The sequence below is a fragment of the Nylanderia fulva genome, unplaced genomic scaffold, assembly GCF_048542155.1.
Source record: "Nylanderia fulva isolate GAGA-0341 unplaced genomic scaffold, ASM4854215v1 Scaffold35, whole genome shotgun sequence".
NCBI classification, from domain to species: Eukaryota; Metazoa; Arthropoda; class Insecta; order Hymenoptera; family Formicidae; genus Nylanderia; species Nylanderia fulva.
In genome coordinates this window covers 585,475-611,266 of record NW_028190422.1, presented here as the reverse complement: position 1 = coordinate 611,266, position 25,792 = coordinate 585,475, and the positions used below count along the sequence as shown (strand labels likewise).

Genomic DNA, 25,792 nt, shown 5'->3' with positions numbered 1-25,792 from the left:
GCGATCGACTCGATCGGATCGAGCCGAGGTAGTCGAGGTAGATGAAGTGGGATCGAGTGGGGAAGACCGACAAACGCAGATTGGCTGCGCGCCGGTGCTCTCTTTGAGAGTGGGGACTACTCACAGCTGAGCGCTCTATAGAGTTCTCGGGGAGCTGCACGTTTTCAGTCAGTAGCACATGAGCGCTCGTGGAGTGAGTACAGAGGTATTTCGTTCCCGAAGCGGGCGAGGATGTTAATTTGTGATCGACGAGCGACTGTGAGAGGATCGTCTAACGTCTAAGTCTAAACGCGCGTGCAACATCGTCCCGGTATCGAGATCGAGTCACGAAAAAAAATAATACGATTGACACGCACTGTAATCATCGCTGCTCTACGAGCACGTGGATGCGGAATACGTTTTCGGACAAGCTTCGCAAGCTGGATCGCGCACTCTAGTTCGTCATCCACAGTCGAGTCGCGGTCACGAGAGGAGCGTCGTTTGACAAGTCCTTCAAGTAATTTTCGCCCGAGTCGCCGTTCAGACGCGGATTTAAGTTTCGTTCGAGAGAAACGAGTACTCGAGTTGTGTTGAAGTATCTCGCCGCTGCGAGATATATCGGATTTATTCCGACGTACGGAAGTACGTCCTTTTGGTGAGAGAATCCGCGCCTGCGACAGAGAGTGATCGATAGCGATCGAGGATAAAACGAGAGTAGTCCTCACATTCGCTGGTGAAGCGCGCGGATTGTGATATGCGAGGCGTCGATTTCACGCCGTTGTTTAATTGAAGTGAAGTGTACGTGAAGTTTTTTTCGGAAAACCGGCCCGAAAATGGTGCCAACGCAGCAGGATCCCTCGGGGATACCCATCGTATTCGGATCTTTACTGGTGGATCAAAACTCGCTGACGCCTTACTCAGATGCGACTCAGGTAAGTGATCATTCCAATTTTACTTTATATACTTGGAAAAAATTACAGAGAATTTTACCAATTTTTCTTGGAATTTTTTTCGAAACTGCGAAAATTTGGTTTGATTTTAAGACTCAGTTTTTCTTCCATTTTTTCCCGTTGTTGTATGAGGGAAACATGAAATGAGATAAATTTATATTTAAAAACTATTACATTTGTATTTATAAAAACTATATTGTTTTCTATATAGAAATTTGAACGAAAATAAAATTGAAAAATCTCAGAATTTTTTCGAAAATTTAAATAGACACTTTCTATTTTATTTTTCATTTGTCATGGCTAGTATCAATTTAAAAGGAACCCTGAATAATACTAACAATAAGGCACGTTTTTATTATCTCTAGAATGTTTTATGACTCTACATTAGAATAACTTTCGAACACAAATTTTCTTTTAAACGGAAACCAGCCATAAATCTTAAATCGTAAAAAAACATAAAAGCGAACATATTTCGGTTTAAAATATTTTTCGTAGCTAAATTATATTGCCGATGTTAGAGTAAAAATTTATGATACATTTTTTGCGGTTGTACACCGCAAAATATTAACATCGCGATACATCCCTCATTATCCGCGGACGTGTTAAGGTAGCTGCGTGAAAGAGAACTACGATTATAGGAATCGAGATAAAAATCACTTCGCATTAGACAGAAATTGCGTCGATACACGATACGGCTTGTTCGAGTCGGCTATTAAATTAATCCTCAGAAGGCGGATCGTCTGACAGCCGACCAGCGTACCTATTAGCGGATCCATATTATGTTTTATTTCACGGAATACATTTTTCGGTTGAAAATGTTCGATCCTGTAAAACCTTTTTATACTTATTATAGGATTTCTGCAGGTTTCTGGTTTTTCTAAAGAAAATGTTCAGTATAGGTATTAAATAAGGTAAAAGTGTATGTGTATACACTTATATGGGTCTGTGAGTCTGAATGCGTCAGTATTCGAATGACGAGGGTTAAGCTATTTATTTTGAAAGCGACGCAGATAAAAAGTTCAGTCCGAAACTTCCTTCATCACAGTCGGATTTGCTGTCGAACATTATTGCACGACAGTCGTTTCCTTAAGTCGGATTAATATTTTGAGAGCGCTTTCCCCAGTTTTGATAAACGAGAAATACGAGAAATATGATTTTAGCGAGAATATTATAATGCAAAAGAAAAAACATTGCATCTCAATGATACTGTTATAATAACATAGAAGAAATTTATCTTAAAAACGGACCATATAAGCTACATTCTTATCTGCGCGCGTGGCGCGAAGTGTATAAATCTCTAGTGTTAACGAAATTTATTGCTTCACGGCTTATTCTCTTTCATATTCATCGATGCGACTTTTATGAATTTATGATAGACGACCGCGTTGGTTACACAGCTGGAAATGACAGGCGCGATTTCTCGAAACATCACACGTGCGTTTATTCACGGGGCAATTTCGCGTCTTTTTTTCACGATAATTGAAAATATCCTCCGTGGTTTCTATTATTAGAGTGTACATTAAGCCATTCCTAACACGAAAGCTCACTATCGATTATTTTTATATAATGATCAATCTATCAATTATTTTTATATCATCATTATTATTCATTAAAAAAACAGTTAAATAAAATTGTTTCATCTTTGTATTCGATTACGATGGTTTTTTTTTACAATCTATTTCGAAAAAAAGAACTAGAGAATTATTTGGATCTGTATAGAAAAATATAGACGTAATCTTAAAGCGGAACAACCGTAAGGATAAAATCTCCGATCATCGGTTTAATCCATCCGACAATGATTCAGTACATTATTAGACTTGTCAAAAAGAATTCTAGTCTTTGATTTGAAGAATATAATAGTACGTTGAGATAACGTTGGATGAAACGCAAAATATCGCAAAATAACGCAATGTTTGTTTGCGGGACTTGTCTCTTCAACGTCATAAACAGTGTTTTTTTTTTCATGCTTATGTATCGATCGGCGAAGTTCGCGGCAGCGTCTTTGACCGAAAGAAATCAGTCGTTCCAAATATAGAAATATATTTATTCTCCCGCACCCGCGGTTGCCGCCAAGAACGAAAGATTCGACACACATACAATATAATATTGTAAAAATTCTCAGAGCTGTGACATAAATCAAATATATATTGCTCTAGGTACTAGAAAGTATTATTAACAGCAAAAATTGACGTTTCGTAAAACCGAGAAATCTCTTCAATCTTTCTACACTATTGTAGAAATATTATTCGGATTTAACATAATCCCCCGTAGAGAATTTTTTTTTCGGAAGGTCTCGGAAAAAATGACGGTTTCGAAAACATCAAAGGAAAGGGTCGTCCGACACAATTTCAGCATGCCTTCTGCTCTTCAGACCCATGTAACGTTACATCCCTACTTTAGACCCATGCAGTTCATCGAGCCTGTATGCGAAGTACGTGTGCTTATGTATGTTTCGTTGTGAGCGATGAAACAGGGTGCCATATGGTTCGCGTGAAAATTCGTAGGTATTTCCAGACCTCGGCTCCCCGTATCTAGAGACCGATATATGGACCGGATATTCCTTCCCCGTATATAATTGCTTGGTGGCACAAACCAGAGATCTGGCCAACATTTTTCTTATAAGTTCTGGCCTCGAATCTCTCGACCGGTCAGTTATCTTATCCTTCGGGACTTTAATGATTCGGGGGTCTCTCTAATTCTAGAGCTCCGATCTGGCCAGGTAGTCTTACACACAGTTGTGTGTATTTTGTATCGCTCCGGGGAAATAACATTCCCCGAGTATCGGTTCGCGGCGCGGAATAATCTCGATCGATCGCGTCATCGTCGTGATTTTTGATTTCGCACGCACGACTTTTGCCGAGCTGGAAATTATTCGAGAGGCTGTAATTCGATGGTGCACCACGGTCGTTCATTTAGACGATTGATGTCGAATTAGAAATATATGTTGTTCCATTTAGTCTCTCCTACGAATCGAAGATTCGTTTAAATAATTCCTGATGCACATACTCAAAAATTTGGATTCAAATTCATATCTCTTTCATATAATTATATTGCACGTTTCAGAATTTATTACGAAATCTTTCGTAAACAAAAAAAATTAATCTGATATTAACATTCTAACGTTTATTGTTGTTCAATATAAATATTAGGCTTCTGTGAGAAAAATAAAAGTAAGACTAATTTAAAAAAAAAGAGACTAAATAAATTATATATAATGCGTTGAATTACACTCTTTGTCAAACGAGTATAAACTTTTTATGCATCTATAGTCTTACTTAATTCGATACTCTTTCGATTCGATCGTGTTGCATTACGTTAGCCATCTAATAATTTCTTTTGATGTTCCATAACTTCGCATTACGTGTTATCAAATCTCTGCTGCATCCGTCTCGCGAAACCGCAACATATGAGTCACGGATACTCATTTGGAATGCGCAACTGAAAGGGGGAATAAAAGAGATAATATAGAATTTCATATATAATAAGGTCTTGATATCAAATTTGTTTATCGTTAACATAAAAGTTGAAGTTTTTGCAATAATTTTTACGCATGTCTTAATAAAGATCCTCCTTTCTGTATGAAATTAGAAATATTTCACAATATTTTTAGTAAAAAAAAAAAAAAAAAAAAAATTGCGATCGTCCAATTTTTATTAATCTAATATGGAATTTATTTCTCGATCTTTGATTTACGTCGCTTCGGAAAGCGTGTATGTGTGTGCAGGGCGCGGCGTGGAAAGGACGAAAAAAGGACTCGACGAAGAGAACGTGAGATCCCATAATTTTCGTCTCGATTCCAATTTCTTTTTCTCGCGGGCTTAATCTCGTCCGGTAAATTGGCCCTCTGAACTTCTCTTTGACTGCTCTCGGCCTCTCTCTGGCCTCCTTCGTTTCCCTTCTTCTTCTTCTCTCCCTCGCCGCCATCCGTCCGCCTTCTCCTCTTCCTCTTCTGATAGGTACAATCCCATCAAATTATCCCGATTACCTGTAGCCTTGGCGATATACGCGAGCCTTTCTACTAGAGACAAGCGCGCACCGACGTTAACGATGATTTCGAAGTCGAACGCGTGCTGCCGACATTCGCATGACGTGAGTTTCGTTTAGAATCCCGACGCGCATTTAATTACAACCGTCTGCCTTCTCGTCTCGCAATAACATTAAGCGTTGATTCTCGCGCTTGACAAAGTCGGACAAATCCTCGATCGGATCTCGAGAGAAAAATCTGTTTGCATCTCCATATCGGACAGGTATACGAATCTTTCGCATTACGCGAATTACGTTTAACAAACTCCACGCTGCACTTACATGGTTATTGTCGTCGGTATCTTTATATCTACTCGCACGTTTAAAAAGACATTGCAGCTCGTAAGCGATTAAGTAATCTTGGCAAATGCGGCAAGATAACGTCTCTTAATGCGCCTCACTGTAATTACGTAAACAAGCGTAGCGTAATTTTAATCGGGAGAGACGCCGCGGCTCTCTCCCTCGATATATGTTGCCTTCGTGCCTATCGAGAGTAAAAACCTTGGAGCGGATACGCCGCGGTTCCCCTCTTCGCTCCCGGTTCGCTTTTCATAGAAAGCTCGCGTGATAACGCGCGGCGGCGCGGGATATAAGTCGCACGATGTTCTGGGAAGCGCATCCGGTGGATACGGCGGCGACTGGGAGAAAGATCCGCGTCTTATCGCGGACAATTATCGCAATTACCAATATCCCGTAGTCAGCTGTCTGGGGCTCTCTCTCTTTCTGTCGGCGGCGATTATTGAGCCGCGCGAGAAAACGCAAATCGTGTCACTTTTTTTTTTCCGAGCGCACACGCGTACGCGTGAACGTGACATTTTGCACTCGACGATTATTCTATTTACGAAAATAATTATTGAGATCTTTGCGCGCCACGTGTCACGTTTTTCCATCTCACGTTGATATTCAAACACTGATCTTATTATATAATATCGTGCAATTAAAAGAACCAAATACATGTATATTTTTATAGCGTATATAGTGTGGATATATTTAAATATATATACATTTCAATATATTATTACATTTAAATATAACGTCGTGTTTAATGCTGACAATTTAAATATCGCGATTATATCTTTTTCATTTTATTTGATTGAAATTATTTATATTACATTAATAAAAACTATATAATTCATTAACAATGTTTTAAATTCAATGAAATATTTTTATGAATTTTTTTCGTAATTTATAGGGAATTAAAAATAAATTATTATTATTCAAGACGAGAGAACGACTCGAATGAAAATTATTTCGCAAAATTGCTTTCCACACGTACGGGTTTCTTAGACTCACAAGAGTGCATGTAAAAATATGAAGAAAAAAAAATTACCACGCATACTATTAATCACTGATCATTAGATCGTATATCGGGCGAATTATTAACCGCGACGGTGAAACCATCGGCGATGCCGTAACACCGTGCTAACCGGTGTAACGGTATTACAAAAGCGACAGTGAAATGGCGGGATGAGAGAACTTCGCCGCCGGTTTCGCTCCTCGAAAGTTACGCGTGCGAGTCCGCGCGAGCGCACGTCACGTTGTAATTACTCTGTGTTTTACTTAAGGCGGGCGATGGAAGGCAGATAAGCACGACACGGTAGCGTCAAGCGCGCGCAAGTTCGTTCAGATTCCGGATCGTGCGTTGTACTGTAAGTATATTACGGGGCGGATAGAGAGAAGAAAGCGGAAAAGCACGGTCGCGCGTCGGCGAGGAACAGTTACGTCTTTTGTCGGGTATGCATAAAATCGGCCGTAAAGATTGGAGTTACGGTGGCGCCGTAGGAGAAGATCCTGATAAGACCTGGGTACTTCTACTTGGGTGGTGCGAGTCATTGTTACGGTTATGCGGATATAAAGCTGGATTATCTCGCGACGATCGGGCGCTTAAAAGACCAACTATAAATATAATCGCGCGTTTCGCAAACACGGACGACGTTATACATTGTAGGTGGAATATGCATCTTTAAGTGCAACATCGTGATGTTAAATGCGTCAAACGGAATCTGTTAGATCTTGCGATACTTGGACGTGCAGCATCTAAATTTTTAATAGTCACCGTTTCGAGGTAACGATACTTTATTAAGATAAGAGAAATGTTTGCTTCCAAGGAAAAATATTTTTTTCCCGTAATATATATTTGTGTTTACAAAATTCTTACGATAATAATAACAGCGGCGTACGCGAGTCTGCGAGATGATAAAATGAGGTCTCGGGCGTTATCGGTTATTTGCCTATCGTTCTGCTCTTTATCTATCGATCTAATCTCAATGACATTGCCGTATCGGGTGCACAATGTCGTCTCTATCTAGGCATCTCGTAAAAAGCAACGAGGCAAAACAACGGTGCGATTGATTCCCGACCCGGAAATAACGTTCGCGAGAGTTCTTAAAGCGGGGACGCGCTTTACAAGAGATTTCTATGGCGCGAAAAAAGCGATTCGTGTGTCGCCGCGAGAGAGAGAAAGAGAGACGATAAAAAATTGCTTTTAGCGTTCTCCGGGCCTCTCCACGGTCGATCGGGCGAGATTAATGTCTATTGCAAGGTCACATTGACAGATTCATAGCGGTAAATTGTGCCGGCGAAGGTCAAACGAAAGTACGCTCGCCGAGTTGGTTGCTGGATCAAATGTACGGTGCTGTTTTGACAGAGAATCGATTTTAACTCTACATTGGAGGTAGATAGATTTTTTTCTTACATCGAAATCGTACCTCTCGTCTTGGGAGAGATAAACCGCTGGCGAATGTTGCATCGACGAGGTCGAAGTATTAATAGAGGCGTGAGAGCCCGCAATCTCGCGTCTAGAAAAATTGCCACATATGTAAATGTATTAAAAAAAAATTATCTTAATACCGTATTAATAACATCATAAATTTATGCAGAAGAAATTACTACATCGACATCGGTGTGTCTAATGGATTAGTGTTGTTTTCCATTTTACAGTTTCAAAGTCAACCAGCGCGATTTAATCAAATCACACTATTTATATCATTGAAATTAGCATAAAAGTTAATGAAGAAATTAGTTTGATAATTTGATTCAAACGAGGACTTGGGAAAGATGAGTTACAGATGATTTTAAATCGAGATACAGCATTAGTTTGAGACTTCGATGTGCTTAAAAAATACTTAAGTCTGGCAGGCACAGACACATCGTTGTATATTTTATATAAGTGCTACGAGATCGCATTTGCTCGATCCGGATGAATCACTATGACAGGGACATCTGACATGACGCGATAGATAGAGAGAAAGGGCGGAGAGACAGATAACGGAAGGAGGTTCTGAGGCTCCGTTATCAGACATTTTACCAAATCGCCTGTCACTGCGATCGTTTCGCGGCGTTACCGAGCGGTAACATCCGATGTTTCGTAAACGACGACACGGATGTGACGCATCTCTAATGGAACATTAGGTCGATGGACCGTTACGAGCGGTGTTAACGAAGAAATAGATACCATTTCAGAGATATTTCGCATGAATTTCAACCATAAATTTTTATACAACTTCTGTCATTTAGGGATTTTTTTTTCTTGCAGATTCATTTAAAAGTATATTTTCATAAAGATGTCATTTTTCGTATAATTATTTTTTTTTTCTCGGGAGATTTATTTCTTATACGATCGAAACATACATAAAAAAATTAAACATATCAAAGAGCAATTCGCACGAATTTTTTTCGGTCTCGCGAAATACATTTGACAGCATCCTTTGAACCGAACCGATCGCGATTTACGAGGAACTGTTTGCGTAACGATAGTTTTCAAAGTGCGTAAGCACGCAGGTGCGGAGATACTATTAGAAAGAAGGAGGGAGGATTTTTCCAGGCTCTAAATACAGGCGGCAGGCCTGAGAAAGAATCAATATGCGTGTAGGATAACGATAGAGGTGCGATCGGTAGCGAGTAGGGCGCGGGTTGGCCAAGGACAGCTGCGTCGAGAAAACGCGGCCATCCAGTGTTGATCGAATGATGGAGGCAGGCCAGCAACGCGAAGAGGAAGGCAAGAGAGAGAGAAAGCTCCAGCGCGCAGCAACGGAAGCGGCCGGTTGTTTTACCCGCAGAAACAGCAGCCGGCCACTTTGTTGCACGCCACGAAATTATGCATCGCCGAGAGGCTCGCGCGCGCGCGAGAGAGAGAGGTGCTCGTAAATAACGACCGGGCGTCACGAAATTACTTTTGGGGCACACGCCGTCGTCTCTTCTTCTTTTCCTCTCGTACTACCGCGTACGATTCTCGATCTTCGTATGTACATATGTATGTACGGTACCGGTTTCGTGTGCGCGAAGCAATCGAACTTCTTCTTCATCGCCGCTGAATCTTATGTCGTCGGGAACTCCCCGATTTTCGTTAATTGGCTGTTTCATACGTTAATTTAAAATGTTGTGTAAATACAGTATGGAGTCATTGGTTTGCGGGATGTCATTGGGTAATTTAACTTCTTCCTCGTCAAATAAAAATATCTTGACGTATTTAATTAGTACGCGCGCTTAAATTTTCGAACGTAATTAAAAACCCGCAAGGAAAGTTGATTAAAAATGATTAAAACAAGGAAATCGTGATAGCCGCTGGAAATTTTATGAAATAATTAGTGATGTATGAAAGGAAGCATTTTTTTTCATTTAAAATATTATACCTATACTTAATACTTCTCCCACTTTTTTCTTGTATTCTTCGCTCTTGTATCATATATTTTTTATGGTTTTTTCTTTATTCCGACAACTCAAAAATGAAGCCCTTTGGCCGCCTGTTCTTTACCACGTTTCCCGTTGCGCTATTCAAGCTCTAGCTATAGTATTCTTCTATTTATCTACGTCTATCTAATTGGCGCTGCATGCCTACAATATATTTTGACTAGGTCTAAAAAATATTCTGACGCGCAATATAGTAGCGGATAAATTTTTATTAGCGCTTGTAAATCAAGTTGTCAAGAATCCTCCATTCAGCTACGTACACACTAACAATGGTTAACACCGAGATCGGACGATTCTCTCGATTTGAATTGCGTCTAACGGGAGATCGCGCTGAATATAAACGCGCGGGATGCGAATCGGAGAGGCGATGGCTCTCCTTTTCGTAACCTACATTCAGCCTCGCGATCTCCGCCGCGGTACGTCGACCGTCCGACATCTGAAAGTATAATGCACACGCCGCGCATACACGGCGCGTTAGCCGCATTAACATACACCGCTGTTTAATAAGCAACGCAAATCGCAAGCAGATCAGAATGCGATGCCCTTGTGCTCGCGCACGATTTCTTCTTCGTCGACGAGGAGGCACCCGTTTATGCGTCCCGATAATTACGCGCGTTGCGTAACGCGTGTTTTGGACCCATCAACGACGACACGTCAAGGTCTACTGTTTCGTGGAAAGTTCGCGGACCGAGACGATTTGGGAAATTAGTCGATTCGAAGAACCTCCTTCCCTCTTTCGCAAGAACCGGTATATATATATATCGTTATCGTGTTAAAATTTCGCAAGATGATTTTTGATTTTTTTTTTGTTCGAGGAGTTACTTGCACGCTGTAAAAAAATATCTACACAAAATTTTCTCTTAAAATTTATCTTGAAAATCATATATAAAATATTAATATCTAGCACGATGAGATATAAAATATATTGTTATACCACGATTACTATGATTTTCAGGGTAAATTCTAAGAGAAAATTTTCTGCGTGTATGCGCCTTGGAATTTTTAAGATTAATATTATGAGACTAGAATCTCCTTCCAGACCTTTAAAAATTCCGAGTCCAGGCAATATAAGTGCAGGCAATAGATTTAGGCTCTAAAAACCGTCCATAAACCATTTTTTCCAATCTGTCGAGATACGTGGCGAGATATATCCACTTTAACGACATCACAATGCGAGGGAAACATATGGCGAAGTTACAATAAGCTATTCGACCAAATATACCTCACCCACCTCATCGCATCCCTTCGGAAACCATACTTTCGACACGATCCTCTCGCGAGCAACAGTCACGCTCGATTTGGCGGTTTCGTGTCCGTGCGATTTTCACGGGTCGCAGGTAAAAGCCGGTCGGCAAAGATAATGATTTATCGGAGCCCCGCCAGAGCGGTGGCCCCCCGGGGGCTTCACCTCGGCGGCTTTTTTTTCTTTAAGACCTCCAGATTCGGGCCGACGTCGAGAGGAGAATCCATTAGGTCGATCGCGCGCGCCGCCCGATATCTCTCTCATTTTTGCGGCGTGTAGCTCGTCAAAAACGATCAGGCCGCCTCGATATACAACACGATGATGTGTTGCGTCAGATATTGCGCGAGAGACGCAAGGTTCATCCTGCTCTATCTCTCAGGTGTTACATAAATCGGATCGCGAGAGAGCCGCGGCCGAATTTTCGTGAACGACTTCCGTCTGGCCAAAATAATCATTCTCGATGATCGGACAGTCGCGAGCGTTCAGCCATATATCGGTCATTTAACCAATTAGAGATTATCATCTCTAGATATTTATACGCTCGATTAAGGTAATTGTGACGGCGACGTAAACAAAGTATTGCGATATTTTTCGACAGTATATGTATCTATACTTATCGTAAAATCAATAAAGATTGATGATTAGGTATTTATATTGACGCATAACATATATGTATATATAAAAAATTGCAAGATATCATTACGTCACTAAATCGGATATAAAAAAATATTTAAAATAACTACATTAAATTTTATAGTTTTATTCATAAAGATTTAAATTGTAAAAAGGTTTATATTGCCTATATATTGCAAGAGATTTAAATATTTTTTCTCCTTCGATCATAATTCTAAAATTATAATCGCGCACCTCGACGTTTATGAAGCTTATCTCAATCTCGAGGAGAGAAGTACCTATCATTGTGTGCGCGCCTATTTAGTGAACAGGGAAGTATCTGTGAATCGGGCTGTGAAACCGAGAGAGAAGCATTCGCGGCCCGAAACCATTTGAAACTTTCTCACGTTTCGCCGCACAAATGACAATTCCGTGTTTCACGGCCGCGCGACTAGGAAGCGGCGAGGTGATTTACAAGAGCGACTCGTCATTTGTGCGTCACCGACAACGAGCGAGCCTTGAGTCGCCCGTGGCCGACTCTATGTAGATGCATATATGTATATGTATACCTATACCGATTATACGCGTGTCCCCCTCGATGATTTTGCTCTCTCTCTCTCTCTCTCTCTTTCTTTTTTGCGCGATTCGCGACCGCGAAGTCGCGTGCGACCGAAAAGGACAATACGCGCTTCGGCTTTTCCTCTTCCTTTCTCAGCGATAACGCGCTGGCGGAATCGCGTTTGATCTATGATTCTCTCTTACCTTCCCTCCTCTTCCGTCTCCCCGATCACGATCGCGGAAGAGCGCAGCATCGACGAATCCACCGAGGGACGCGATTGTCATTCCGTATGTTGATCGCGCGGCCCCAGCTATCAGTGTTTTTCAATCAACGTTGCGAGGAGCGAGAGATGTAGTTGCGCGAATGTTTTTTTTTTTTTACATTGCTCTATAAAAAACATCGAACGAAAAAGCATTCCTTATTTTCTCTCTCTTTATTTTCATTACACTTTATTAATTTAATGATGGCGAAAGAGGTGAAATTTTGTATTAATATTTAAGAGTAAAAAGAGGAGTGCTTTCCTTTCTGCTTTTCCTCTGTAATTCTAAAACATTAGACTTGATGCAACAGAGATAATCTTTCTTTTCGCACGTTTGGGATATTTAAAATATTAATTAGCTATCTCTTACTTTATTTTTCATACTTATGGACAGTGTCGAGAATAAAATTATATTGGCTCGATGCTCTTCTCCCTTTTCTCTTTCGACGAACGAAAGAATCCCTTTGGCACGTTCTTCTTAAGATCGTATTACACCGTCCACTGAGAGTTTAAAGTCGTATATTGCAGAATGAAGTCGTTGTACGCGTTCGTGTAGAAGCGAATAAAGATCGAGCAAAAATCGAGGTCGCAAAATTCCGTCGAATCGAGATTTGGAGCTCGATCGATTCGTTCTCCCCAATATATGCGTGCGCAACGCAATCGCGATCCGGATAGTCCTTGCTACGATTAGCGCGATACGGTCTTTACGCGGTTTGTCACGCAGAGCCCGTAGAGACTCGCGTGCGTGTTTCTTCATGTGTACGTATGTGCGTATATGTATATAAATATATATATATATATATATATATATATATATATATATATCCGCGGCGAAACGAGACGCGCATATAGCCCGGAGCGGTGCACATACGCACGCACATATGCACGCGATTGCTCGGCTCTCCGTCAAGTTCGCGAAGGCCATCGCCGTAAAGCGAGTTGAGATGCGGAGTCTGTCTCTCGAGCTCGGCCTTGGTCACCCGCTTCCGTCAGCTGCGGGCTAATTGTGAATAACGTGTCGATACGCAGATACACACGCGTGTGTACATGTGCACGCACGCACGCACAGCCGAACTTGGGGCCCCTCGATTCCGTGAGGCGGCAAGGAGTCTTTTCCGTGTCGCGTAATGTCGGAAATTACTGCCGAAACGGGAGCAGCCGCTCGCTTTATTACGGGTGTCGTGTCTCTCGATTCGTTTTGTATATTTGTTCTTTTTTTTATACGCGTGAGCGCTCTCTTCCGATCGATTCGATCGCGGTTCATGTGATGCGTCAGCCGCAAAGAAGAAAAAAAATAAAAATACCCCGACTCGCATTCGTCGCATCCCATATTTAACGTCGAATGTATGGCCGTTCGATTCCGGGTTGTGTCTGTCTAATGCGAAGATCGCGGTTAATTCGATGAAATAAAAATCATGTCAAATTATAAATCGATGAATATCGAAATTATTGGATTATTGATGCAATTTTGAAATATACCTACTAACAATAGTCATTTTTTAAATAAAAAAAAATTACTATATATACTGGAAATATTAGAATTTAGAAAAATAAAGGATCTTTTTGCTGTTTCTCTGTTGCAGACTAAAAAGAACAATCCAAACCGGATCAAGAGGCCTATGAACGCATTCATGGTCTGGTCGCAGATGGAACGCAGGAAGATATGCGAAGTACAGCCGGATATGCATAATGCCGAGATCAGCAAGAAATTAGGGAAAAAGTGGAAGATGTTAGATGAGGAGGTTAGACAACCTTTCAGAGACGAGGCCGAGCGACTGCGGCAGCTGCATCAAAAACAATATCCACACTACAAGTACCGACCGAGGAAGAAGTCCTCGAAACCCGCCGAGATCTCGAAGACAAAGGAGAGGAAGAGACCGCGAAAATCAGCGTCATTATCGTTGCCGTCGCCGTCTCCATCCGTATCACTGTCGCCTTCACCATCTCCGTCGCCATCGACGTCGTCATTGTCAACGTCATTGTCGACGTCGTCAAACAGCCCGATGGTACATACCTCATACGTGGCCGCTTCCCCGATGTCGCCACCCTCGGCGACATCCGCCGCTAGTCACGCAACCAGAACGAGAAATGATAATAACAATAACAACACCCAGCAGCAAACGTTGAAGAAGCCGATGAAGAAGCTACAGACTCTGCCGAACAAACCGGTCTCCAGGTTGAACGCCAAGCAAGTCCGACTGACTCTAGAGACTCTGGAGACACCGCACAATACAGCATTACATTCTGATGTGGATTACACTTCGGCGCCGCCCATAGTGACTGCTAAAGTGCCCACCAGCCCGACCTGCGACACCCCGGATTCACCGGAGTCCGCCACTTTCTACGACGATAACTACTCGGAGTCCACCTCCATGGCCCAACACCCGACGTACAATATAATCCCCATCAAGATCAAGCAGGAACCTAAGGTCGAATTGGATAACACAAACGATTTCGCAAGCAAGAATCTTAATTTGCCGGATATAACATCGGTGACGCGACCGAATCGCGGATATTGCCGCACGAACTCGGCTTCTGGCGGTCGGCAGTCAGCGACGAATTTCCACGTCAAAGAGGAGAAGATAATAAAGGAGACGATTTTTAACATGAAGCGGGATATGAGCCCGTACTGGTCGCATTCTTTGCTAACGGACGCGGACGTTTCATCGACGTTACTTACGCAACAACCGGTCATCATACCATCCATTCCTACGACGACGACGACTGGCACTACGGGAGTCCTCCTCGCTGAAGACTCCTTGCTCACTGATGATTCGTTTAGTAATATTACGTACCCTGTCAAACTCGAAGAATTGATCAACAACGCCGAACTTTCCGAATTATCCGAACTGAGTGCTGATCTGACGAACATGGAGGGGATGGAGGATATGAAGGATGTAGATTTCACGTCTAATCCTACTGACATAATTACCATGTTCCTTAATCATAGTGACGAGTACCTCCTACCAGACAAGAGTTATTAAAAAATCAAGAAAAAAAGTAACACATAAGGATATGGATGTCGTCTTCAATTTGTGTGCAACGCTTCTTTCACGGAGGAGGATTGTTGGCGTGTTTATCAACCGCATTATGGGTTGCAGTCCTCAGGATGAACGAGCCTTCTCCGCAGGAAGAAATGTTTGTGTTCGAAAGCATCTCGCGAATCGATCGATTCGAAGATTTGGACTGATTGTGTTAGCGAGAACATGATAACGCGCATTATCACGACTGCTAACGTCGTGCTTTTTTTTACCCTTTCCCCACGCGAATTACATATGACTCGATTTTTGACAGACGGCCGAATGTATCGTCATTCGCCATCGCATGTCTTCATCTTTTTGTACTTGGCGCTTGAGAAGATATTGCTCCTTAAAAATGTACGCCTCCACGATTTTTTTTCTCAAATTGACACGCGTCGTGGCTCTCGGATCGCTTTTATACTTAATGCAGGCGAGTGTTCGCGAAACCAATCGTTACATTGAATCAGAATGTCTTTTCGAGAGGAAGAGATCGTTTGGGTTGTAATTATCCTCGACCGTATAATCTTTGTGGATAGCGAGATATCCATAAAATGGATGATAATTAGCATGTATAAGCCATTAAGATAAATTCAGGAGATAGTGCATTTTACGTGACCTTGTTTCATGATTCTTTTTTTGTCTTGGAGGAATTTGCGAAAAATATTAAAGTAGGATTTTCCATTATCTCGCCGCGTACAGGACCGGGAGAGACGTTCTGTCATTGCATATATTTTAATTTAATGGACCTCCGTTTCGCGAATATACGCCTTCAACGCCACGATTGCAGAGAACAAACAACAGCGATTTTGAGTGCTGAACTTTTTTTTACGAACTAGTCCGCCAATATATTAAATTGTTAGATATTTAAAACAATTAGGTATTTTCATTGGCTCCGTTTCGTATTTCGAATATCAGCACAGCACGAGATTGACGATTTTTGCTTTGCAAAGAATCACCTTCGCGGCATTAACGAAATACCAGTCGTTGAAAAAAAGAGAGAAGACGACCGACAGCTACGATGAGTGACGGTTTCGAGTGTTTTTTCTTTGTATATGTATTGTAGTATACTTTTGTACGAAGATATATCGGTAATCGTGGGTGGGCGACTGGAGTCGCGCGGATCGAAGGCGAGATTGAGAAGACAATTCGGAGGCGAGCAAGCTTTTCATTTTTACAAAACGGTTCCTCGAGTTCTCCGCGCGACTCGCAGCTGCCCACTTTTTGTTGTACATACCGAGAAAATATGTATTTAGTAGAATATAATATATATTCGAAATATGTAAGTATAATAAACACACACATCTTCGATAGTGATACGTAATGCGCGCGTATTATGCATATGATGTCGGCGTTCTTTCTAAATTCGAATATATTAAATATACATTAGATGTACCTAAAATTATATAGCATAAAAACATTAGAATTAAAAATTAAACCTAATGAAAAACAAGAGAATGAAAAATTTAATGAAACATAATAAAAAATACTTGATATTTAATTTAAATTATAAGGATTGAATGCAATCAAGATTGACGATGCAAAGGTGAGTACAAACGAAAGTACTAAAATTTTTTCGTCTTTAAAAACGAAAAGATTTGTGTTCGTTTCTATTTGCTTTTTTATGCTTTTGTCATTACATTCTATATATTTTTGACATTTTATTAAATTTCAGACGATGTTAAAACAGAAAATTGATGATAAGTTTCAGTTTTATTTTATGTATTTTTTTTTTTACTTATATTTATCACTTCTGATACATTAAAGCAAAATGTGGCGTGACGAAGTCATTTTTGCATGATGAATCAGGAGTGGAAATAAAAAAAGCGCTACTTGATTGTTATAAATAAAAATCTGAGAATTTGTAAAATCTGTATCCTGATGTAAGATGAAATTGAACGCGGGAAGAACGTTGATTGGTATAATACGTGCGCGTTGCTATATCTTTACTACTTTTATATATTATATAAATAAATATACATATATATATTTATTTATAAATATATAAAATATGTATATTAAAATACCGATATTCATGTTGAAAAGTGAATAATGCGCGAGATATCGCTACGTTGACGATAATCCTCCCGCGGAGGAACGGCGAGGCGATCGGCAAAAAAAAAAAAGATTATCCAGAAAAACTCCCTCGTGAAAGGAACAGCTACTTTGACGTCGGTTTGGAACAAATATATAGAATGCGATAACAAATATATAGAATGATATGCCTAGTGTGACGATCGATCGTACGTAAATCTCATCGAGTTGGCAATAAGTTGACGTGCGAAGTGACAGAATGTTCTCGAGATATTTCCAGAATTTGCTCAGAATATTCTCAGATGTATCCTCGAGATATTCCCGACATCAAAGAATATTTTCTTTCGGATCGTCATGCTTTGAAGAATACTTTTTGTAAAGCTGTCCTTTTTGTCGGACGCTCCACTTACCTTTTGGTATCTTTGTCCAATTGTGCGCATCCCTAAGGTTCGAGAAAAAAAAAAGAAAAGAGAAAATCCGAGGGAGGAAAGCACGATCGCTTCGGTCGAGAACGGGAACTAGCACACGTACACACATCATACATACACACATACACTTATATACATGGAAGATAACATGCGAGCGTTTCTCCGATCGATCGCTTGCACGATCAACGTTGAATCCAGCGGTTAAGATCCAGCGGCATCAGGCAGCGATCGAGCGAGCGAGCCACGCTTGGTTGCGCGAGAGCGCGCGGTTATCGAGATATATCAAACATTTGATCTCATAGTCTCCTTTACATTTACGTTCGCGTAGCGGTTAATTTCCGACGATTGTTCGTAAACGGTGATTAGCGATAGTCGCACCGATACCAGCGAGTTCACTACCAGCCGTTTCTTTCTTTTAATATTTTTCTGTAAGATTTATTATGCTATGTTTTCAACATATAGTATACACATCTATACGTTTATATTATTATTATTATTCGTATATATTAACATTGTTTTGTTCAATTTATTAATATTATTAATATTACTTTTAATATAATTATATACGCGATTTTATCGTCATATTATTATTATTCTTATCATTGATATATTATTATTGATACTGCTATGATTATTCGTACTTTTGCTACCGCCAATTGAGCGAAAAGAGAGGAAAGGTCTCGGCGAATGCCTCCTCGATCGAACGACTTTGATCCTTATACGAAGTACGATTAATCCTTGAAAATTGTAGACAAAACAAAATGGCAAATATAATAGTTTTTTTTCTGATTGTAACGAGATGAGTTGCTCGAATTTTCGCGCTCGCAAATTTTCTTTTTTTTCTCTCTTTTTCCTTTTTTTCTCACCGTGGAGACGAGCGACCATCACGCTGCGCCAATTAACGCGCGTCGCAATCAACGCTTTCGTTTTTTTCTTTTTATTTTTTTTTTGTTTTCTGTTCGAGAAACGATCGAGGGCGAAGGACAAATGGTGGTATCTGGGAAAGGGAAGGGAAAGAAGGATTAAAAAAAAGAAAAATCGGATGAAACTGAGAAAAATAAGATACAAAGGAAACACAGTGCCTATCACTCCGGTCTGGAAACTCTCGTACAAAAATCATATACAGGGCCAAGAGGAACAAAGTATAATGTTAGTGTTGATAGCTATTTACATTGAAAGCGCAATAAGAATTATTACGATACAATTGCTCCGAAATTCTCGACTCCTTACTAGAGGACGTCTCACACAGGAAACTTAGATTGGATTTACATAGTTTATGCGAGACGAGCAGAAGTCGAAATTAAAACGGAAGGAAAAAAAAGGAAGGAGAGGAGAAAGGAATAAAAAGCCGTTGCTGTAGAGAGGAGAGAATAGGAGCGAGTTATAATCTTTCATGAGTAAAAAAAGCAGGCTGTGTCGATTCTAAAGTTTTTACGAAAACGCTTCTTCGCGAACAGCGCTACATATCAAGTAATGTCATGCACGTTCAACGCTCATATAATCGCACAAATAATCGCGACACTTCGCAAAGAGAAAACTACCAACGATACACGCGTCGAAAAAAAATCCATAATTAATAAATAAAATGTTTCATTATGTCAAACATCGAAGTCGAGTAGTTGGGATTTTTTATAAGACCGGCAACGAACATAAAATATTGACATTTTGCGTCACGATTATTCACTTAAATTTTGAGAACGAAAAAAAAAATAATTCAAGTTTAAGATAACGGATCTTTAATATCTTTCGAATAAGAACTCTGCTGAAGTTTGGAGTGAACTTTTAGATTCGCATTCGAAGGCGGTGGAAAATTATCGTGACGAGGGGATATGAATTCAGATACCATAAATTACTCGAGTAATATGCAGTTGAACGCACACGATGACGACGACGACGATGAAGGGCACTTGTACAAACAGAGCGCGATGAGCGAGAAAGACTACGGAACCGGTCCACAAGCCTAATCCGCCTTCGCAATTCGCTTTGTAGCTTCGTGAAAGCTATTGTTCGACGATAAGTACGTTAACGCGCATCGCCATGTATGTGTTTAGCTGGGTCACAGTTCGTACGCGTGTGTGTTAGATGCTCGACCTCTCTCTCTTTCTCGTAGGCCACGATTATGGCGAGTGCGTATTTGGACCTAGAGCCATTCTTTCGCGAGTTCACGAGTTCATTCATTCCAACATCCAGAATGGAAATTTAAAACGGCATTAATAGAAACTTGATAATTTGAATAATAAATCGCGATTATTATAATGGGATATACGAGGAATAAAAAAAGATACAACACTCCGATTTATAAATAATTATACAAAATTAAAAAGTAACAAAGAAAAAGAAAAAAAGATCTACACGATGCCGCGATTTTTTTTCCTTAACACGAATACGAATTAATATTCGTCTTCGTGTTTCTGATGAAAAAAATTGTTTGGCATACGAAAAGAGAACCGGCTTACATGTTTGATCGTTTTCTTGTCGATTCGAAATTTTATCAAGTTTTTATAGGCATTTGCAAATTAATGGCCGGCGCTATATAGATATTATTCAGCAGTTTGAGCTCTTTTTCCTCCAGACACGCATTTGTTGTGATCGTAATTTTTCAAGTGTGTGGAAAGACTTAGTTAATGAAAGAGGCAAGGAAGCGTGTCCGCTCGACACACAAGACAGGAGCGGGAATTTCGTATGCGAACGGGTACAACAGTGAGATATATATACCTAAATCGATGGATATATATTGCAAAAGCGACCAAAAAAAGGAAAAAAAAGGAAATTAACGAACGAGTTACAAAATATATGGAATGAGATACGTAGGTGTACATATATACATATATATATAAAAAAAGAAAGGGGAGGGGAAAAAAGTTTGCGGCGACGCGAAGAATGCAAGATGCCGACGCGTTTTGCTTTTCCGTAGATTTATTGGAATGTTGTCAAGAGCGTTTCTCGTACTTCTCTCGCCGAAAGCACACGCATTTTTTTTTTACGGCGAGAGTCGGGAACGTGGGAAACTCTGATTTAGAGTGCTTCCACTACAAATTCTATTGCTCAAGTTTTTCCTCATTTTCTTCCGCAACTTACGTTATATGTTTACATGAGTGCTTTGCAAAAAAAAAAAAATTACAAGACTTTATTTTCACTGATTCATTTGATATCAATTATTTAGAGTGAGTTTGTAAACTTTGCAATTAAAAAAATTGTTCGGTGATTATAAGATGTATTCTTATATGGAACACGCTGCATATCATAAAAATATGTGAAACTATGTATTAGGAAATCACGCTTCTTAATTGCGATCGGAGTTTCTTGGTTTCTTCGCAGCCGCCTTCTATCCTTAACGAAGTCGTCGATACGACTTGGAGGATCGCCAATTTTTAAAAATTTTTTATCGCCCGATCTCTAATAATCGTTACGTACCACGCAAATGTTCGCGTTCCATGTGTAAGTGTTAGGAACGCCTTAGAGAGAGGGAGGGATGCACACGTTTCTCCCGTTACAAATGATTACTGCTCAAGTAAATCGTAAGCCGTGATATAATGCATCTCGGCGGACTCGAAGTCGCACCGACAACACACACACACACAAATACACATACACACATCTCCGTGTGTTACGATTAGGATTTTTCAATTTTTACAAAACTTTATCGAGTAACAAGTAAATTTAAGCGCGCGCGCACTCGCGGGCACTCGAATCGTCTGTGACAATTAATGTGCAGTTGATCTCGATGCAATTATAGTTTGTGCACAAATTATTTTTCAGTCATTCTAATAAATAATTATTATCTCGGCTTACCAAATATTCGAGTTCAAATTTGTCTAATAATCAACTTGGACAAATTTTAACTTTATTCTTAATTTATAATATTAATCGTGTTAAGATTAAAATTAATAGTTTCCTGCGTCAGTATAAAATAATCTTGCATTAAAATTACGACGATTTGAACGCCAGCCAATGCGCACGCATGTATTCGTATATATATATATATATATATTATATATATGTGTATGAACGACTCGACAAATAGATGTGTAGTAGTTTCTAACAAATTCTTAGCATGTATATATGTCTAATTGAGAGCGTCACGGAAGGAGATTTTTTGATATTTCGAGATTGCGCTTCGATGGGCTACAGTTACATTTGGTGTACGTAATAAGGTTTATTCAGAGCCATTATTTACGGTTAACGTATATTTCTAATATTGGTCGGATTAAAAAAATGCATTGTGTACCTTAGGCGTTTGTCGCGTGACATGTAATCGCTTGTGTCGATATGTATCGAGGATGCGCGAGCTTTCGCAAATTTTCTCTTCCCTGTAAACAAAGAAAAAAAAAGAAAACGTGCAGGTCATTTCCTCGATGCTACGTTGTCGTTGTTTCGAGTAGAAAAAAAAAGAAAGAAATATCAAATGTAAAAGTGCAGCTTCTCGCGAGAGAGAAAAGGGATACATCAAAGTGCAATATTCCGCGAAGGCGAGCGATTAGTTACGAAAAAAAAAAAAAAAAAAAACAAAATAGAGCTCATTTTTGTCGAGATACTTAACACGTTGAAAACCCTGATCTCAGCCGAGATGTCTATTTTTCATGCCGAGCAGTCGATATATTAAAAAAATAAAAAAATAAAAAAGGTAACACTTTCGAAGAAGAAGATGCCGTAAATTTTTCACGATATTTTTACACAGACCTGTATCTCTCGCAATAACCGGTCGGTTCATCAAACTTTTTCATAGAAAAGAGAGTCTTCTCTTTTTCATGTTTTTCTTTTTTAATTATTGCGTCATTTTGTTGCGTCGCTTGATCGTTTTCGTTTCTTTTTCTTCTTAGCATCGATTACACGTATGTTGCGCAATGGCGGAAGGAAGTTTGTTTCCGTCGAAGAATTGTCAACGTTTTGCTTACTTTCTGTTTATAATATACGTCTCTGATATACTGCACGTTCTTTAGTTGGAGCATCGTAAAGTTCCGTCGTTTTTATGGTAAAAGGAAATATATTCGTGTAAGAGATGCGCTTCTAAGTTATATAGCTCTTAAGTTTCAGCATATATACATAATTGAAGAAAGAAAAGAAAATGACTAACTTTAAATACCAACTGTACATTTGTATTTAGTAATCTTGTTTATAATATCTTATAACATTATTACATTGTTATTAAGTATCCGATTTGTATCATTTTTTATCGAAATTATTAAAAAATAACTTGAAAAAAATAACCAGCGGCCTTTTTTTTAATTACAGAACCACGATCACAATCACGACCACTCCTTTCACATCACCATTACCATCTCCGTCACCGTCTCTCTTCAGCATTAATTAACCTTCGAGCAGCCTTCGTACTAAGACGCAGAATGCATTAATTATTTCATATCTTCGAGAGGAATATGCAATCCAAAAGTAAGCTACCAGTTTCATTATTATATTACAATTTTATATACATATGTATATAATCCTGCGCGCAATAACTGAAGAAGAAAAGTTTGGAAGACCTTTCTCCCTCGTGAAAAAAAAGTAAAATAGCGTCGAAAAAAAATAGATATACTTTGAATAATAACATAAGTTGGCGCGCAGGGTGTGCGCCAGCACGACGATCGTTTGCGTAACTTTCCAAGGCAAATTTTGCTCGAGGCAGTTATAAAGCAGTTCAATTGTAAATTACGTTCACTTCTTCAGCGCCGCCCAATACCCTTAGCTCGTTGAATTGCGGAACAATCGAGAATTTAATTTGTCGCGCGAGGGCATGTCCGTTCGTGGTGTGTCTTACACGAGGACACAATCTCCGAGGTATATAAGTAATCGATAATCGCGCGACAGAGAGCGAGATTCTCTTTCGAGGGATGAAATCCACGTAAAACACGAGCGAGATCGTCTCTCCTTTCTATCCGAGCTCTCCAAGTTGTCGCGGCGACGTTCATCGACGTGATAATAACGCGCAGTATGCTATTAATAGCGGGCCTCGCGATCGCGCGTGGAAAACGTGCCGCGCTTTCGATTTCATCCTATCACGCCTGTATATGCAGTCATCCGCCCTTTTCTCGCCAAGGCCTGTATCGAGGTATTATAGCAGCCGCTCCGATTGCCGAAGCGAGACTCGAGCACGAAGCGCGATAGCGACGTACGTAGGATCCAGCTGGTATGTATTTAATAGTATCAATGTGTGTCTCTGAAGTCCCTCAAGATTGGATTATCTTTCACGAGATTACTCTTCAATATGCGAGAGAGCGGGTACATCGGACGTCAATCTTGTACCGTGAGAGAGAAAGAGAGATATATTTTTTTTATATCTTTGTGAGTTTCGTACAAATAGAGACATATTATGTATTATCGCATATCTGATGAGGAATGATCGATCGATTGATCGATTCCGATCTCGTCACAGATCAAAGAACTCACCCGGATGGTACAATACGGTTTCTCGCGATCGGACTCTCGTCGTTTACTCGCTGTACAGAAGATAAATATTTTCCGAGTGCGATTTCTTTTTCCTGGCGCGATGATTGAAATAACACTCTCGCGCCTGTGTTTTCCTTCGTTTGGTCGATACGTCACCGCAGCCGCCGCGCGTATTTTTGGAGTATAGCGGCGGCGAGAGTCGCCGATGCAGGTCGAGATACTCGCATCCGCATTGACTATCTCGCAGCGAGATATTTGAGATTTGTTATTAATAGAGGAGATCACGATTTGCGCTAATGAAAACGTCCGGATCGCGAATTATGAATGCAATGTTTTGCAAAGATCGCGTAAACAGCTCGCAACACATAAAACGTGTCAAGTAGTGTCGCGGATGACGCGTGGAATCGGCCAAGATCGACATTAAGATTACCGATGTTAAAATTCACTTACGCGCAATCCGAATTCCATTTTTCGCTTGAAAAAAGACCGATCCTACGCAAATCGGACGCGGTCCAATAAGTTTATCGCGCAATCTCTCCCTCTCCTTCCCGTGGAATGCATTATAATATATATATATATATATATGTATGTACAATATATGTCGACGCTTGTGTATATCGTATATTTATGAGTCGCGTCATTCGCGACAAGTTTGATCTGCGCGTCGATACTTTTCGCGGTCGCCTCGCTCTCTTGGAGAACGCGTAGTACGCGCGCGCGTAAAACCGCGCTCATAAATGCGACGCACGTTTATAAAACGGAGCTGCCGGAGCGTGCACGCGCGCGAGAGAGGCGAGTTCACAGTAAAATAATCGCTCAAGGTCCGCGGTGGCGTTGCACCCGACCGGTCAGGGCTGCCAGCAACCGCACTGTTTACATCGCATATACACGCGCCGGCTGCATCGTTTGAGAGAGTCACTTCTCTCTCTCTCTCTCTCTTTTCCCTCTTCCCTCTCTCGCTTTCTATTTCTCTCTCTCGGTCGAATCGTATATATACATTTATATGCATATGCAACTCGGTTGCATCGCGGTCGCCGCGCCGCTTCGATGACAAGTATAACGCGCGCGTTTATGACACATACATATATATTATATATATGCACGCGCGCCTGCCTGGCTCACAATTTGACGTTCTGCTACGTGCTTGACGATATAGACACGTGTTGCGATGATGCAAATGATCGAAGAAGCGGGCGACTCCGAGAAGGAGAGATATGTCTTTCAAAGAGAGAAAGAGAGAGATATCCTATACGCGTGCATGAGACCCACGTGGATGAGTTGCTGTTAGCCAAAGAGTTGTAACTCAAAGTAGTAAATCCTTCAATACGGCTCATTAAAAGAGAGCCTTAACTTCGGGATCGTAAATCGAGTGCGTTTCCGCGACAGTTTCGAGCATGTTCGGGGAAAAAGAATTTTCCGGAGGTGTAGAGTAGACAATATAGAGACTCACACGCGTATGTCTAGTCTAATTCGACGTTCTACTATGTTGGCGCAGATGAGAGACACGTGTTACGAGGATGCCAACAATTTGAGGGCCGAACGGTCGAGGGACAGATGTAATAGTACTCTTGATATGCCTCATCTATTTTAGTAATCATAATTTAAAAATAAACTT

At 40.4% G+C, this 25,792-nt stretch overlaps 2 protein-coding genes across 2 annotated transcripts in view; both read left to right on the top strand.

Moving 5' to 3' along the window:
- LOC114934931 (MAP/microtubule affinity-regulating kinase 3-like) overlaps positions 1 to 25,792 on the top strand; it is a 341,090-nt gene that overhangs the window by 65,735 nt on the left and 249,563 nt on the right. The window lies entirely within an intron of this gene.
- Positions 163 to 23,000, top strand: LOC114934990 (uncharacterized). The gene is made up of 2 exons (XM_029307731.2): positions 163 to 911; positions 13,898 to 23,000. Exons 1-2 carry the CDS (start codon positions 813 to 815, stop codon positions 15,296 to 15,298), a joined length of 1,500 nt encoding a protein of 499 aa, XP_029163564.1. The 5' UTR covers positions 163 to 812; the 3' UTR covers positions 15,299 to 23,000.